This window comes from Ciconia boyciana, chromosome 1 (assembly GCF_034638445.1).
Source record: "Ciconia boyciana chromosome 1, ASM3463844v1, whole genome shotgun sequence".
NCBI lineage: Eukaryota > Metazoa > Chordata > Aves > Ciconiiformes > Ciconiidae > Ciconia > Ciconia boyciana.
In genome coordinates, this window is record NC_132934.1 from 114463427 (window position 1) to 114478244 (window position 14818).

Below are 14818 nucleotides of genomic sequence, written 5' to 3' on the forward strand. Positions count from 1 at the left end.
GTTTTTAGCTTTAGAATAGCATAAACCTCAAAAGGACTCCAGATATCCCATTTCTATGTTCTTCAGACAAATCTTTTGGGCTCAGAGCTGGACTTCCAATTAAGCCTCAAATCTTTGACTCAATGCTGCAAGACACGATTAACAGTAAGAACAGTGGGAGAGAAGGAGGAGGGAAGAATGGTCAAGAAACACAATGTCACTACATACTAGATAAAAGTATGAAGAAACAGGTAGAAATCTAAGGATTTAAGAAGTAGTAAGAATCTCGGAAAGATCTGCGCCCCGCCAGTTTCTGCATCAACAACGCTCTATATCCAGACACTGTTCAGGGCCTGACTCTTCCTCAGGCATGTGGCAGTTCCCCACCGCATGGTGACTCTGACACCCCAGGGTCCACATGGCCACAGCAGGGGTTTACTCCAGGTGTCAGAAGACAGCCTCCCTGCAGGGGGACTTAAATGAAGGACACCCAGCTGCTGGCGGCCAACACAACAGGTAGGGTTGAAAGTCTGTCCATTAAGGCTCTCTGGGGACGCAACACAGAAACCTCTCTTTGAAATGGGAGGAGGCAATGCATATCAACACCACCACCTTAATCCTCCTAGCTTTGCCAATTTTTTTCTTCATGTTCAAGCCATGTTTGTTTCTTCCAGCTGTAGTTCAAATGCCAAAGAGAATAAAGTACCCACCAGAGCAATAGATAAGGAAGATTAGAGCATTTTGGTTACTTTTTCTTAATCTTCCTGACCAGTTAATATGCAATGGCCAGACATATGCCCAGGTCAAACAATCCCCTAAAGGCTGCTCTTTCATGCTGTATTTCCAAATACATTTTCTAGGGGTGGATGAAGAGATGAGCAGGGGGAAAAAGAAGGGTGAGAGGGACACAGGGAGATGTAATGGGGAGAAACGGGGCAAGAGGATTTCATGTTTTGGATAGTCCATGTTGATGAACACCGCAAGCGTATAAAACACTAAGGAATGGCCACGCCACTTGTAGCATTTACCTGCTTTCACCTGCGTTCGCAATTAAAACATCAACAGCTTCATGACTCTTGCCTGCATTAAATCTCCCACAGCTCTGGCATGCAGAGACCCAAACAAAGGGAATTAAGCGCTAGCTAGTCAAAGCTACACTTGCAAAAGGAAAGAGAATTTACCAAGTATAGAAATGACTAAACCCCATTAAATTTGACTTTTAAAATTCTTATACTTAACCCTTGTATAGTACTAAATTTACTTGCTTATGTGTCACTATTTAAACTTAGGCATTTTTCAAAAACATGTGCCACAGGCAGACATCCTAATTGCCTGTCTGCCTACTTTGTGTCAAGGCAGTAGGGTGACATACCACGAGGACTCTGTGTGTTGTTATATCAGGTCAGGGCACTATATGACCGTGGCCAATTTAAACACACCTTGTGACAGCCTGATTTCATGACAGCACTCTGGGGAATTTTGATTGTAACTGATTTGATGCTGAGGTTAACTCGCAGACATTTCTGAAGGGAAGACACTAGATAAAATGTGTGTTGACATTTCTGTACCACTTAAGTCATAGATAAAGACATAAAAAGAGCTAGAAAGTGAAAGAAATTAAATGTACACTTCCTCCATGTCAAGTGAGGATCTCTAACAAATTACTCAGCAAAGATATTCTGTCAGGTCCCTGTGACTCCTCTTCCCCAAATGCTAGAACAAGACTGATAATTAGAAGCATAGGGTCTCACCTGGAAACAATTCAGCATAACAGGCACATATACAATGCTGTTTTTACCATTAGAAAAAATTGACAAGTTTTAAAAGCCTTTCAGGATTTCTTGGATTAGAGTTGCAGGAGGCAATTAAGAAAAAAGTAAATTTTTCCAGATACCATTGACAAAAAAAAAAAAAGCTCTTTATGGAGTCAAAAAGGATACAGCACTTTAACTACTTTTTTGCAGCACCTGGGAGATAAGCATTCATCCTTAAGCTCAGTCTGGTACAGGGTTACAAAATCAGACAAAAACATGATTACCATGCTATATAGCACAAATTTATTTTAGTTTTACTTCACAGATGCCTAATTATCAGCACAAAGTGGACTGTGCCCTTTTGGATCATTTATTGTAGTAAAAAACCTACTGTATTAACTATCCTAATGGCAAGTATGAACAAACCATAAAACTTTGCTTGACAGAAGTTTATGAGAAACTGTAAAACAAACCCTTATAAAATACACTACTCCCTACAATGTGACATTTACAATGCTATCCAATCATTACATCAGCCTGAACATACATTTTATACACCGAACAGACAAAACTAATTTGGCCTAACCTGCTGAAGGAAAAACAATGAGAAAGTGAATCTCCTATTTTGGACCTTGAAAATATATTTAGATTGTCTAGAAAAATGAGACTTGGCTGAAGTTAAGGCACTATCTTCTGCTCCTGAGCCACGGGACTTAAATAAAAGCTCTCCATAGAACCCTCAACAGTGAGACTTAATTGTGCCTCAGTTTCCCCGCTGTGAAAGAAGGAAAATGACAGCAGCCTGTTTCCCCAGTGGGAAGGAAAGCCTGGGAGGTCTCATGCACAGTGACAGAAAGATGGAGAGGCACATACGACACAGATGTAGACAGAGAAAACCTGGAAGTTTCCAGCTAGGCTATAACTCCTAAAGATGTTCAACCTTGGACACCAAGGACGCCAAAGCTTCTAGCAAGCGCCCAGGTACAGGCAGGAGGTCCACAAGGCTGTGCCGAGCCTCAAGGGCAGCCAGAACTTGCAGGTCACTTGACTAAGTTGTAGCTATGCAGGGAGAGCTCTGCAGCTATACTGAAAGCCAGGACCTGCATCTGGCTGTCCCTCAGGCAGTCTTCAAGGTAAGTTTTAATTAAAGGTGTGGATAACAGCAAGGAATGCCACTGCTGAAATGTGCTCCTGACCTCTCAGAGTTATATGCTATTTCAGGATGAGCATGACATGACGCAATTTCAAAAGCATGGGTGGATCCTGCCTCTTGGCCTCATGAACAAAAAGGGGGTATGTCACACCCCTCACAAAAATACACCCTCCCTCCTTTCCCCAAGCACTGCCAACAAGCCACACCACAAGGCAAGCCACATCTTTTTACGCCCAGACCCAGGTGGTAGTCAGATGCCAGGTAGGAAGAATGTCCGCCTGTGATGGCACCGCAGCCCAAGCTGCCTCCACGTGCCCTCCGATGGTGCGGAGACAACGTGCTGCTGAGCTTTGCTTCCTCTTGTGCAGAATAAAACACCCATGGCAAAACAAAAAAGCAAATGCAGTGCTCCAGAGACAACTGTTGGGGGTGAAAACACAAGACAGTCTCAAAAAAGACGTTTACAAAATGAACGGCTGCCACGTGGTTTCCTCTAAATATTCAGAATCGTAAGTGCAAATATTTTAAAATTTACATCTGAATAGTTTGAGATATAGAGTTACTTCAAAATACATCACCCACATTTGTTGGATTCTGCTTTGTCACAACAGGAGTTTTGAGAAACGAGGATATCACCATTTGCTTTTCAGGCTGGCACCTCTACCTCAAACATGTCACCGTCACTTTGACTTGGGCATCATAAAGCAGCCACAGCCCTTCCGAAGGTCCCCACACCGAGGCACGCACCAGTCACTGTGCCACCACCCACTGACGGGGGTTTGTGCCCAACATTTTCCAGTACTGTTTTACAGAGATGGGAGTGTGAAGCAGCTAGCCTGGAGGTTTCGCTCCCCAGGAGAGGTACCAGGCACAGGCAGGGCGAGACAAACCCACAGCTATCAAGCAGAAGGCTCCACAGTCAGACATGAGAAACAAGGAATATAAAATCCTGCAGCTGGGGTAATTTACAGCAGACTGGTTTCTGCTTCGGTGCGAGGAGTGGGTTATGTTCTAGCTGGACCACCTGGCAATTCTAAATACTGAATATATTGAGATATGCATGACAAGAGCATCTAAAAGGCCCTATTTGTACAACAGAACCAAACCCAGATCTTAATGAAACAAAAAAATAGAAGAAGGAGCAATTACTGAAGTACTCATGTGGTATTGGCAACAATTTTAGCCAGAAATCATGACTTCTGGGTAGAAATGAGTAAAAAAAGTCAAACCAGTAACTGCTGCAAGAGGAATGCTGTGGAATTCCCACCACAAACTCGTGGCAGAGTAACAGTACGAAATCCTTCTCCTAAAGTACCAGCTCCTATCTTCTAATTTTCATATCTTTGCATGAACAAAGTACTTGTAGCAGCTGCCACAAAAATGACCGGCAAAGCAAACACAACAATTCCCCAGAATGACTGAGTGCCTGCCCTTGAAAGGCACAGCAAGTGTCTCATGATTTGGAGTGCACCCTGTGTTCGTTAAAAGCCATCAGCTGGAAGACACCAACAACTTCCACTCAGTTGATCTGACCCAAGCAAAAGCTACCACAATTCCCGAGTGAGGAAAGTACTTCAATGGATACTTTGCCCAACTGATTTGCTAATAGCGTACCCCCTCCCTGCCCAGAGAGGGGTTCCATGAAGAACCCAAACCTCCTCTGACAGAGTGCTTTGCTGAGCAGTGGGGTCGGTGTTAGCCCATGCACGAGCTACCAGCCCCTTCTCTGCCCTTCATGCAGTGTCACACCGAGGATGTACTTACACACAAAGGGATTTTAAACTCTTTGGAAGGCTTCAAGATGAAGCAAACATTGTCAGTGTGAGAACACCCATGTAAGATGAGAAAACATAGACCTAAGAAAGCACTTCAAACAGAGGTGCTTTAATAGCAGAGAATATTGGGAATTTAGCATTAGGAAAGTGTCCCCCTACTTTACACTTCCTTTTTCCTCCTTCACAATCAGCTTAGGACTAAGGCATATATATATTTATATACACACAACATATGCTCATATATGTATGAATATACATACACATGCAAAATTTGAACTACCACCTACTGCTGCATGAGAAATGAGTGATTTTTTTTTTGTATGACTAAATTTCAAGAGTATTTCTGGCTCCAGTACACACAGTTTAAATGCAGTTAGGAAGCTGAAGAGGCAGCAAGAAGTAGGAGTGAGTCACAGTAAAAGAACTACAAATTGCTTGGCTCTTCATCTGCGGTTGAAGTACAAGTGCCCCATAAAAGGATCCCTTCGATTTCCTTTTGTGTGCACTTCTAGGGGAGGGGTGGGGGACGACGACAAAAACCCCAGTATTTGCTTGGAACTTCAGAAATTGATTCAAATGCAATTACAGCTCCTATTCCTAAAAGGATACAAAATTTATGAAGTTATTCTTGAACTCATCTCTTCCGATATTAAACTGCTTTATGAGGAACAAAACGGACTAGAATAGTAAGTTAAATGTTCAGTGACCAACATGAAAAAGACAGAAATAAAAGGGATATCTGTCTTGCAAACAAAACTACTCTATATGCACCCCTGTGAGCTCTTTTATTTAAAATATTTTAGGAATCTTTGATCAGATATATGAAAGAAAAGTTTTATATCTATTATTTTATATATAGGGATATATAATAAATATATCGGTAAGACAGGTAATAGGTATATAAGACCTATGTATCTCTCATGTGTGTGTATATACATGATGAAAAAAAGCAAATTTGTCTCAATTAGAAAAAGGTCTGTATTCATGTCTTATTCTAAGGAATCATAAATGAAATATATAGAAGTGACACAGCAACAGTCCAAAGGCTGTTTTACAAATCCCACAGAAAGGGTTACAAACTATGATACTTTGACAGCTGCTGGAAGTACAAGTCAGAAAAAAGCCTGAAGGTGTCAAGGTTGAAGATGCAATGTTGCTTGACGCAGGCTTCTTCCATCTAACAGCCCTGACTACTCAGTCCAGTTTATGAGAAAACTGGAAAATACAACGGGGAAATATTTATTTTAATTAAACTTATTCCATTATTCACAAAGAACTCTTCCCTGCAACACTTACTAATGCTTTGTCAGGAAAGATTTAGATGCCCACCATGACATGGTTTCTAATTTTTCATTGTCTTAATGCCATCTCCTTGCACCAAATTACAGCAATTCAATCTCTGTCTTTCATCTCTACTCTGTTCCTGAACTTGTTTCCATACGGATTATTAAAACACCCAAACTTAAAGCAATTCATAACTATTAACTTTCCACATTATTCACTTCATTCAGTTCCCATTTATTTTCAGTGTTCTCCTTGAAATCACTTGTAATCTACCCCAAGTTTTTGATTTTGTACATTATTTGTAAAAGATGCAGTATTATCACCTAAGAAGTAGAAACACTGCATTAGCACAGTACGAAGTGATGGAAGTATAGGAAGCACAAACAGAATTTGAATGCAGAACTTAGTTTTATGAAGAAAGCCATCTTACAGTGTTGTTTGAATTCACTTGCAAGGACATAACATTCTACTCTCTTCTCACAACTGCTGTCTAACATGCTCAAGAGAGTGATCTGAAAAGGCTTTGACAGCACCAGACCACTCAGTTACAACACAGTCATAACCCATATTTGGCTCAAAATCAGCCTACATGCACAGGGGATGTTAAAGGGTAAAGACAAGCATGGTATTTTCCCTCCACTGCTGTCCTGGCAAAGGAAACCTCCATACTCCAACAGTATGGAGGTTTAAACTGTTAGTATTAAGCTCTCACAGTAGAGTATTAATGAATCTGTCACAGGCCAGATATTAAAACAGATTTTTAGATCATATTTAGAAAGTAATTGTCAGCAGAAAAATATTCTTACGGTAATAATGGCACACAGCTAATGCCTATTATGAATGAAGACATTTCAAAACCACCAATGGTTATGTTAGCTGAGTATCTGCTGCAGTACCCCAGACTGCACATGAAGCATCTTAAGAGTACAGTATTTATCATTTAGTTATCAAAAAGTATGTATTTAAGCATTTTTGTTATAAATATGGCAATACTTCTCATTGAAGAAAAGATGAAGGCATCAAAAGCAAAATAACTATATTAAGAACAAGCTTTTCTGTAGAAAGTTAAAAATAAATCAGTAGAACACTGATGTTTTCAACCACTGTAGTTGCAAATTCACTTATAAGGAGCAGTGACTCTTCCACACTGAGATCTTTTAGACAGATTTTTGGCATCTTTAATAAGATGATAATAACAAGTTGAAGGGTAGAAAGTCACTCTTACCTTCCATCTGCATAGTCTGCATCTGCGCCTCCCCACCAGACATCTGAATCATCATCTTCGGCATCAGCTGAATCAAGATTGTCGCTCTCCTCCGCTAACGGGCAGCAAACAAACTCCACACCACGAAACTTGTCGATTCCACAGGGCAGCAGCATGCCATAGTCGTGCAGATTCATACTCTTCTCACTACAGGACTACAGAAAATAGAAAGAAAATAGCAACAATATTGTCATGGAGGAAGCCAGAAGAAATGTCACAGACCTTGAGAAAACATGAGGGGCCTACTGCCTTAGGAGGTTGAAGCTGGTGAACTGCACGATCTCTAAATTTTGAAATGATTTAGTGGTCACATGTGCATTCGCTACCTGCACTGTAGGTAGCTCCCTTACCTGTGTCTGCATGACCACTGTAAGCAACAAGCTCTCCCCCTTCCCCTACCCTTTAGTCTTGCCAGTATAGAAAGACTTGTCTCCTCCCATATAGCTGGTGACTCCATATCCTCTTGCCTAAAATCCTCACAGGCTCTGTCTCATAAACGGAAAAATTGAAGGCAGAACGATAAATCAATTTATTAATCCTGGTCCTGATGTATTAATGCAATTAAAGACTTCACTGCAAGATAGATTAACATTTAAAATATCTGATATACTGGAAACACACTGTATCTGGTCTGACACCTCTGCCAGTACAGTACCTTCTAGCCTTGTTTGGAAAACAGTCAGTCGTGCATAATTATACCTTAAGGATATAGTGATGTAGGACAGAAAGATTATGTAGGACATGTGAAAAAAGGAAAATAGTTCAATGGTGCACAGTGATGATGTTCTCCTAGGCTATGCCATCCCAAGTTTGCAAGTACTTAAAATGCACTAGAATTTGTCTGCATGGAGGTTGGTGCTTTAAATGCTTCATTTGAGGGGCAACAGTATGATTCAAGCAAGAACTGAAAATCTGAAAAGCTGCTAAGCACGTTTCAATTTTGATCTCCAGAAAGTGGGATAATATACAAAGAGGTTCCAAACAAAAATAGCAGCCAGAAATCTTCTTGAAGCTCATCTCAGTTTTTATTCCTACAACCTTACTACATAAGGACAAAAAAGTCCACAACACATTAGCAATTATAACATTAGGTTTATTTCTGTTTTCAGTAAAGCACTGGTAAATTATAAAAACTCTGTGCTTGACTGCAAAATGTCTTTGGCTAGTCCTATGTCTTATCGTTTATTTCTGTTTTCAGTAAAGCACTGGTAAATTATAAAAACTCTGTGCTTGACTGCAAAATGTCTTTGGCTAGTCCTATGTCTTATCAACTCTCCTAGCCTTTTATGCTGAATTTCACATACTGCATTCTTTGAGGCCTCTTTGATCTCTGTTAAGCACCTGGCATACCAATGTCCACATTGAGGACAATGATAAAGGCAAAGCCTAGGCATTAGTGGATCAATCGTTAGTTCCAGAGCAGCGCTAACACAGGAAGCTGGAGGAGGCAGAAAATGTGGTGGGTGCATAAGTGGATGTGGGAAAAAAAAAAAACAAAACAGTGCTATGAAACAGGGTCAATGTTCAAAGGTCAACGTTAAGTATCCAACAGTGGACTATGATGGGCTCAGCGGAGTGACTCCTACCTTATAAAGCAGAACAAAAAGCCACTCACTCAAACATTCATAAGTACTGCTTGTTGTTTTCCATATCACTGCTATCTTTAAACTCATCCTCAGAAAAGTGATACAGCTCTAAAGGAGGACAGCAGGAAATTTTAAGACAGATGAATATACCTCTTTAGCAACAGTATGCCAGTGCAGGTGAGTTTCACACACATCCATCCTTTCCTGGTGAAGGAACTTGCACTTGTCTGGTACCAGAAGGGCATCACTCACAAACTCACCCACTGAAAGAAAAAACAAAACAAAACAAACAAAACTGTTAATTTTGTTTCTAGTACCTCATCCTTTTAACCCTTTAGCTAGGCATAAGGCAGCTTTAGGGAATGAGTAGCAGGGTCTGTTTTCAGAGCATGGAACAGTTTCTAAACGGTGCTTCCATTACGATCTTCAAACTTTCCATTTGAAAGTAGCTCCTGCCTTTGATCTCAGAGATGTATTAGCTTATGAAAACTTTAGTGTAATATGCTATCTTCCATATACCCAGTGTGAAACTTGCAGGACCCATCGAAGACATCTGAGGCGCAACATGAAGTTGGGAGTTGGTGGATCCAGTTCCTGGAAGGGGAGTGCAGGGATGGGGAGGGACAACTACATTTTACATCTGAGTAGTGGTAGGCATCAGGTTTGAAGTGTTTTGAAATGCTTATTTTTTCCACATAAAACAAATCTGACACCAACACATTGTTTCAAACAATTCAAGAGTATTTCTACTCAATTACAGTACTAACAGCAACACAGTCCACTTAGTTATTTTTGTCGATGCAGCCTCTTTATTGCAACCCCATTTCATCAGCCAGACAAATTCAGGTTAGCCCAGAGGGTTGATGAGCAGGTGGAGCTCAGCAGCCAGGGAACAAGCCGATCCATGGATCACCTGGGTATCTGCTCAGACTGAAGTGGGGAAAAAAAGGCTCTTTACCAAGGACATAACTGACCAAAGAGATTGTGCTGTCTTCAGCAGTAAGACTAAAGTTTACACGCTAATGAAATAAACAATGCTCACAGCTTCAGTACTAATGAATAAGAAGAAACTGAGCTGGTAAGTAACATGATTTATTAGACTGAAATCACTGTAGTTCTGTACAATTCTGGCATTGCAATTAAATAACCCCAGACTCCCTCAAAGATATGTTTTAAAGGAAGAATTACAGAGTACTTTCGAGAAGTCAATATACTGAACAGACACTGGACTGTGAAAGCACATGACTCAGCTGGCATAAAGCATCAGCTCCCTGAAGCACATTTGTCTGTAACCTCCAAAAAATTACAGCCCATGTGTGTTAAATGAACAAACCACAGTGGCCCAATGGCTGCATAGATGTAATAACAGGTTAATTAATCAAAATGAGATAACTACAAGTTGCCTGTTCACTAGAGGGTCATCTCAGGGAGCTGATGAAGTGGTCCTTGAGGCTTACAATTAAAAAGTCAGCTTTAAAAATAATCAACACCCAATGCATTGAGAAAAAAAAACAGAGTTCAGCAAACAGATGTATATATCTTTGCTAATCCCCAAGTCATGTATTTCGTATTAAATTCCTTGCTATATTTCAGTGCTTTTGACCTGAAGCCTTTAAAAGCCAGTCAGGTAGTTTACTAGGAAAAAAAGGATTTTGTTATCTTTATCCTTCAGTGACATACTCTAAAGCCTGCAAATTATTAACAGAAATGCCTTCTAGAGGTGTCCAAAATAAACCTGCAAAAGTAATGAGTTAAAACACTTTCTGGTAACCCAAAATACAAAATCTGCAGCTTCTGTTAACAAAGTCTCTACTCCCAGTGGTATCACACCCAGATCCTGCACTGAAATTTGAATAAATTTGCACCTTGTTTTTAGCTGTACTTGCCTTTGAGGGGACTGTCCTGCCACATACCCAAAGTCACTCAATACATAAGTAATTGCTAATGCTTCAATTTAGCCAAGTACCTGAGCACTAAGCAAGCACATGGGTGTTTTGCTGAAGACTCATAGAGTATGTTGACTTCGTTCTCCTAGGATGTACGACTTCATACAGAACTGCAGTTATACCTTGCTGGCTGTTCAAGCATGCAAAACATTCAGAGCAGTCTTTATGACAAACATTTCTATAAAACAAACAAACAAAAAAACCCAAACCAACCAAACAAAAATCCTGGAGTGCATTGCACTCCAGCAAACCAGATCAGATTTCAGAAGCTATGCACACAATCATGCGTACAACCCCATGTCATCTATCTGACTTCGGAAAATGCCTGTGTGAAGCTATTCCATTCAGCCTAACACACCCTGTAATGTCAGAATATTGTGTGTGCGAAGTTAGAAGGCAATTAATGGTATTATACCTCATTGCTCAAAAAAATAGGCTTACATCATTTCAGCAAAAGTAACAAATACTGATGTATCACTGAGTTACAGCCACCAAATATAAAATGGAAAGTTATAAATCAAAAGTTCTGGGCAACGCAGCCAGGGCTGTGTGTCATTAACAGTATGTAATTAAACAAAACAAAACAAAAAAACAACCAAAAAAATTGAGTGTCTGATTATATCAACCAACATATATCAAAATACTAAAGAAATGTTAGACATTTTGGTATAATGGAAAGCATGGTATTAGATTTGACTTTTACACACATAATGTGCATCTGCTTTATAAAATTAGATTCCCTCAAAATAAGGTAACAGCATCCTCAGGGTAAACCAAATTCTCATTTCAAGTGAGGCTCCATTTTGCAACCAATTTCTGAATTTCACAGAAATGAACAATTCATTGGAACAAGCCCCCTCTGGTTTTCAGACAGAAAGGAGGAGATAGGGAGAAGGGTGGTTGTTTAATGTAACACTCCTTCAGTATACAGAATTACAATAAATTATTTAGAGTTGTGAAAATCTGAGCAGTAGCAATCATTCATGACTTCGCATGTGATTCATATTGCCTTCAATTCACATTTTTATTACAAATAAGATTTAATTCTGCCCTTATTTACATGCATAGAACTCACCCCCTAGAAATGTTTTTCATTCATTTTATTATAGTTATTACTGAAGTTTAGATGCTAAAGCTTTGAACTTTTTTCTATTTTTGTTTTCATTTTTTTTGTTGTTTTGGGTTTTTTTGTGGTTGTGTGTTTTTTTTTTTTTTTTTTTTTTAAAGAAATTAGTGTTCAAGTGGCAGTTTGATGAACTAAATTGAGCTCAGATGGCAACCGCAACATTTATTTTGCCTGGGCTAGTCTAACAGAAAGACAAATCCATCACAAAGAAGCACTTCAAACACACTTGATTTGCAGACAAGCTTCTACCTGTATCACTCCAGTATATGTTTAACCTTCAATGCTGCTGAATCATAAAACTTTGCTTTTTAGAACAAGTAACCCACAGAGTACATACATAGGGAAAGCAAGCACTTGTGAAGGGACAGCAATCCTGTGCCTCCTAAGAGAGAGGGCCAATGTGTATGGGCTCTAAAAATAAGGAAAAAATGTAATACTACTTCTGTTTGCCAGTACAAGCCACGACTAGGGTGGTTGTGGATCAGCACATTTTTTGGACTGATGGAGCATCCCAGCCCAGCACTGGTTGTAATTCCCACTGCCAAGTGCTGGGATCACAACACATAAATTCAACTCCAAAATTATTTTTCCTTCCAATACAGCAACATACCAACTTGCACTGCACCGGGCTGTCCTTGACACCCTGCCTGCGAGGCTCAAGTTGGATGAGCATTTCCCCAGGCAGCAGCATGGCCTTAAAAGCCTCCTTGGCCCTGCGCCATCCCTACCAGCACCTTACTCACCTCCCGCACCACCTTCTCCGCTGGGGGCAAGCAATGGCTAAACTACCACCACACCATGGACAGAAGGGTTTGCAAAATCGGTATCGAGTCTGAACCAACGAGAGGTTGGTATTATTACCACGACTGGCACTACCTCTGTCAGGCTTACATTTATCACTTTTTTCCTGTATTTCTCTGCCTTCTGCGTCTCTCGTATTTTGATTACAGCTGTACGTCTGTGCCCTGCTGAGATATTCTAGTAATGAACCACAATGGCACAATTTGTCTTTTGGTGAGCTCATAAATCACTGAATTCCCTCAAGTGATCCAACACACAAGTATAACAGCTACTTATTTCCCAGTAGCTGCTTACCCACTCTTGCAGGGAAGGGCTGGACAAAACCAGATCCCTCTGGCTGTGGGTTTCTGGTAAGTCTGGAGAAAACAGCCCTGAAGGGGAATTCTGGGCAAAGATCACATTACCATGTTAGAAAAACCCACCCTGTGCCTGTGATTCACTTAGCTGAAGGCCAACTATCTGCTGCTCGCCCTTCTGAAAATAAGTTACTTGTTCATAACTCAAACCTGCGTCTTTTTAACAGCAACATTTAAGTTGCTGTACTCACTGTCTGCACATCACTTGAACATGGATTGTGTCAACGTAGTAAGTCACAGTTTAATTTCATTTTACAAATCTTGTTTTTTCCCTAATGTCAGTAATCCCTTTCCTGATGCCCAGTTCTCCATTACATTTGTAGCAGACTTCCTCATACTGCCCCATCCTGGTGTATCACAACAGGGTAGCGGTTCACATTTTTCAAAGACAGTTTTGCCCGAGATTATGACACCACATTTCACTATTAAATAATCTTACTTCACTCAAGCGCATCCTATTCTCTGAAACAACAAAAGATTTTGTGCTGTAACACCACAAGTTCTGGTTCAGAAACTTCAGTTTTCAACCCAGAAAAGACTAAGACAACCATTAAGACTCATCCTCTAATAAAAGAATTAGGATTGTAGCAAAGGCATCTGATCACACACTCATTTAAGTCTTCTCTAGGAAGAAAAAGGCTCAGCAAGTGGGCACAGTTGTAAGATGATGACTGCCCTATCTGTTTAAATGGCATATACATCAGGGCAAAGTAATTCAAAATAAAAATACTATACCCTGTGAGACACAGTCCTGATCAGCAGATTTTCCATCCACTGCATAAAACAGATGGGATGTGAGGATCCATCCAACATTGCACAAGAAGAGAGGAAAGATAAGATGACAAAGGTAATAAAACAAAATCCGTGACAAAACCAAACACCTGCTAGCACATGGTTGCAGATGGTTAGGATGCCGACCAAAAAAATAAGCATGTTCAAATTATGTTCAGAGGAGTACTTTCAAACAAAGCCTGTGCTAAATTTTGCATGAGGAGGCAGCACACATACTGAGGCTCTACGACTCAAGGCTTCATTTTCCATGTCACTGATGAGAACAAGGCCTTGCTAAAATGAATTTACAAGCTCAAGTGCTTGTGCCATATGTATTTGAGAACTTTCAGAGAAACATGTCTCTTCTCCGTGACTTCGCATAGATTATCCCGAGCACCCTCAGCACAACACGGCAAGGAGCAGAGCAACCCTGCGCCTTTCCCCGCCCTGCTGCCGCAGGGCTTTGCTTTGCCCTGCTCGCCAGGCACAACAGCTCAGCTCCCCGCAACACCTCTGTTAGCTCTTCTGCCTACGCAGGCACATTTATTTATTACATATTCCATTAAACAGACATTATTACATTTATTTAAGCAGCCATGTAACTTTAGGTGCTTTTATTAAGGGTGATGTTTATGTCTGTCTTCATGCATGATGCCTTCTCTTATTTATAGGTTGCTAATTAAAGGTTAGCTGCAATCTGCATCAGAGTGCAAGCCAAATGCACTGGCATCAATTGATGTGCAGAGAAACAACGCTTTATTGAAAATGCCTTTTCTTTTCTTCTTAAGTCCAGAAAAGCAGAGAAGATGCAGAGCAGCTATATACTTTAAAAATACATTTCATTTTTCAGCAAAAATGTGTTAGTAAGCACAATTATCTAGCAACACACTGAACCAGTCACGGAGTACTTGAAGATTTTTAGACTCGGTATCTACAGATGAAGAAGGTGGGGCTGTGCCTGCCAAACCTGGTTTGAAGGGGGGTTTGCTGCCGTGCCCAGCCCCTGGGGAGGGATTGTTTAGG

The 14818-nt window shown here is 40.5% G+C and overlaps 1 protein-coding gene across 4 annotated transcripts in view; it reads right to left on the bottom strand.

The window, feature by feature from the left end:
- The window catches only part of APP (amyloid beta precursor protein), a 229439-nt gene that overhangs the window by 109009 nt on the left and 105612 nt on the right, over positions 1-14818 (bottom strand). For all 4 annotated transcript variants that reach the window (XM_072844722.1, XM_072844715.1, XM_072844706.1 and 1 more), the window contains exons 4-5: positions 8946-9058; positions 7171-7364 (exon numbers count right to left, since the gene is read on the bottom strand). In XM_072844722.1, the coding sequence (XP_072700823.1) occupies positions 7171-7364; positions 8946-9058 (307 nt within the window). The remainder of the gene's footprint in view (positions 1-7170; positions 7365-8945; positions 9059-14818) is intronic.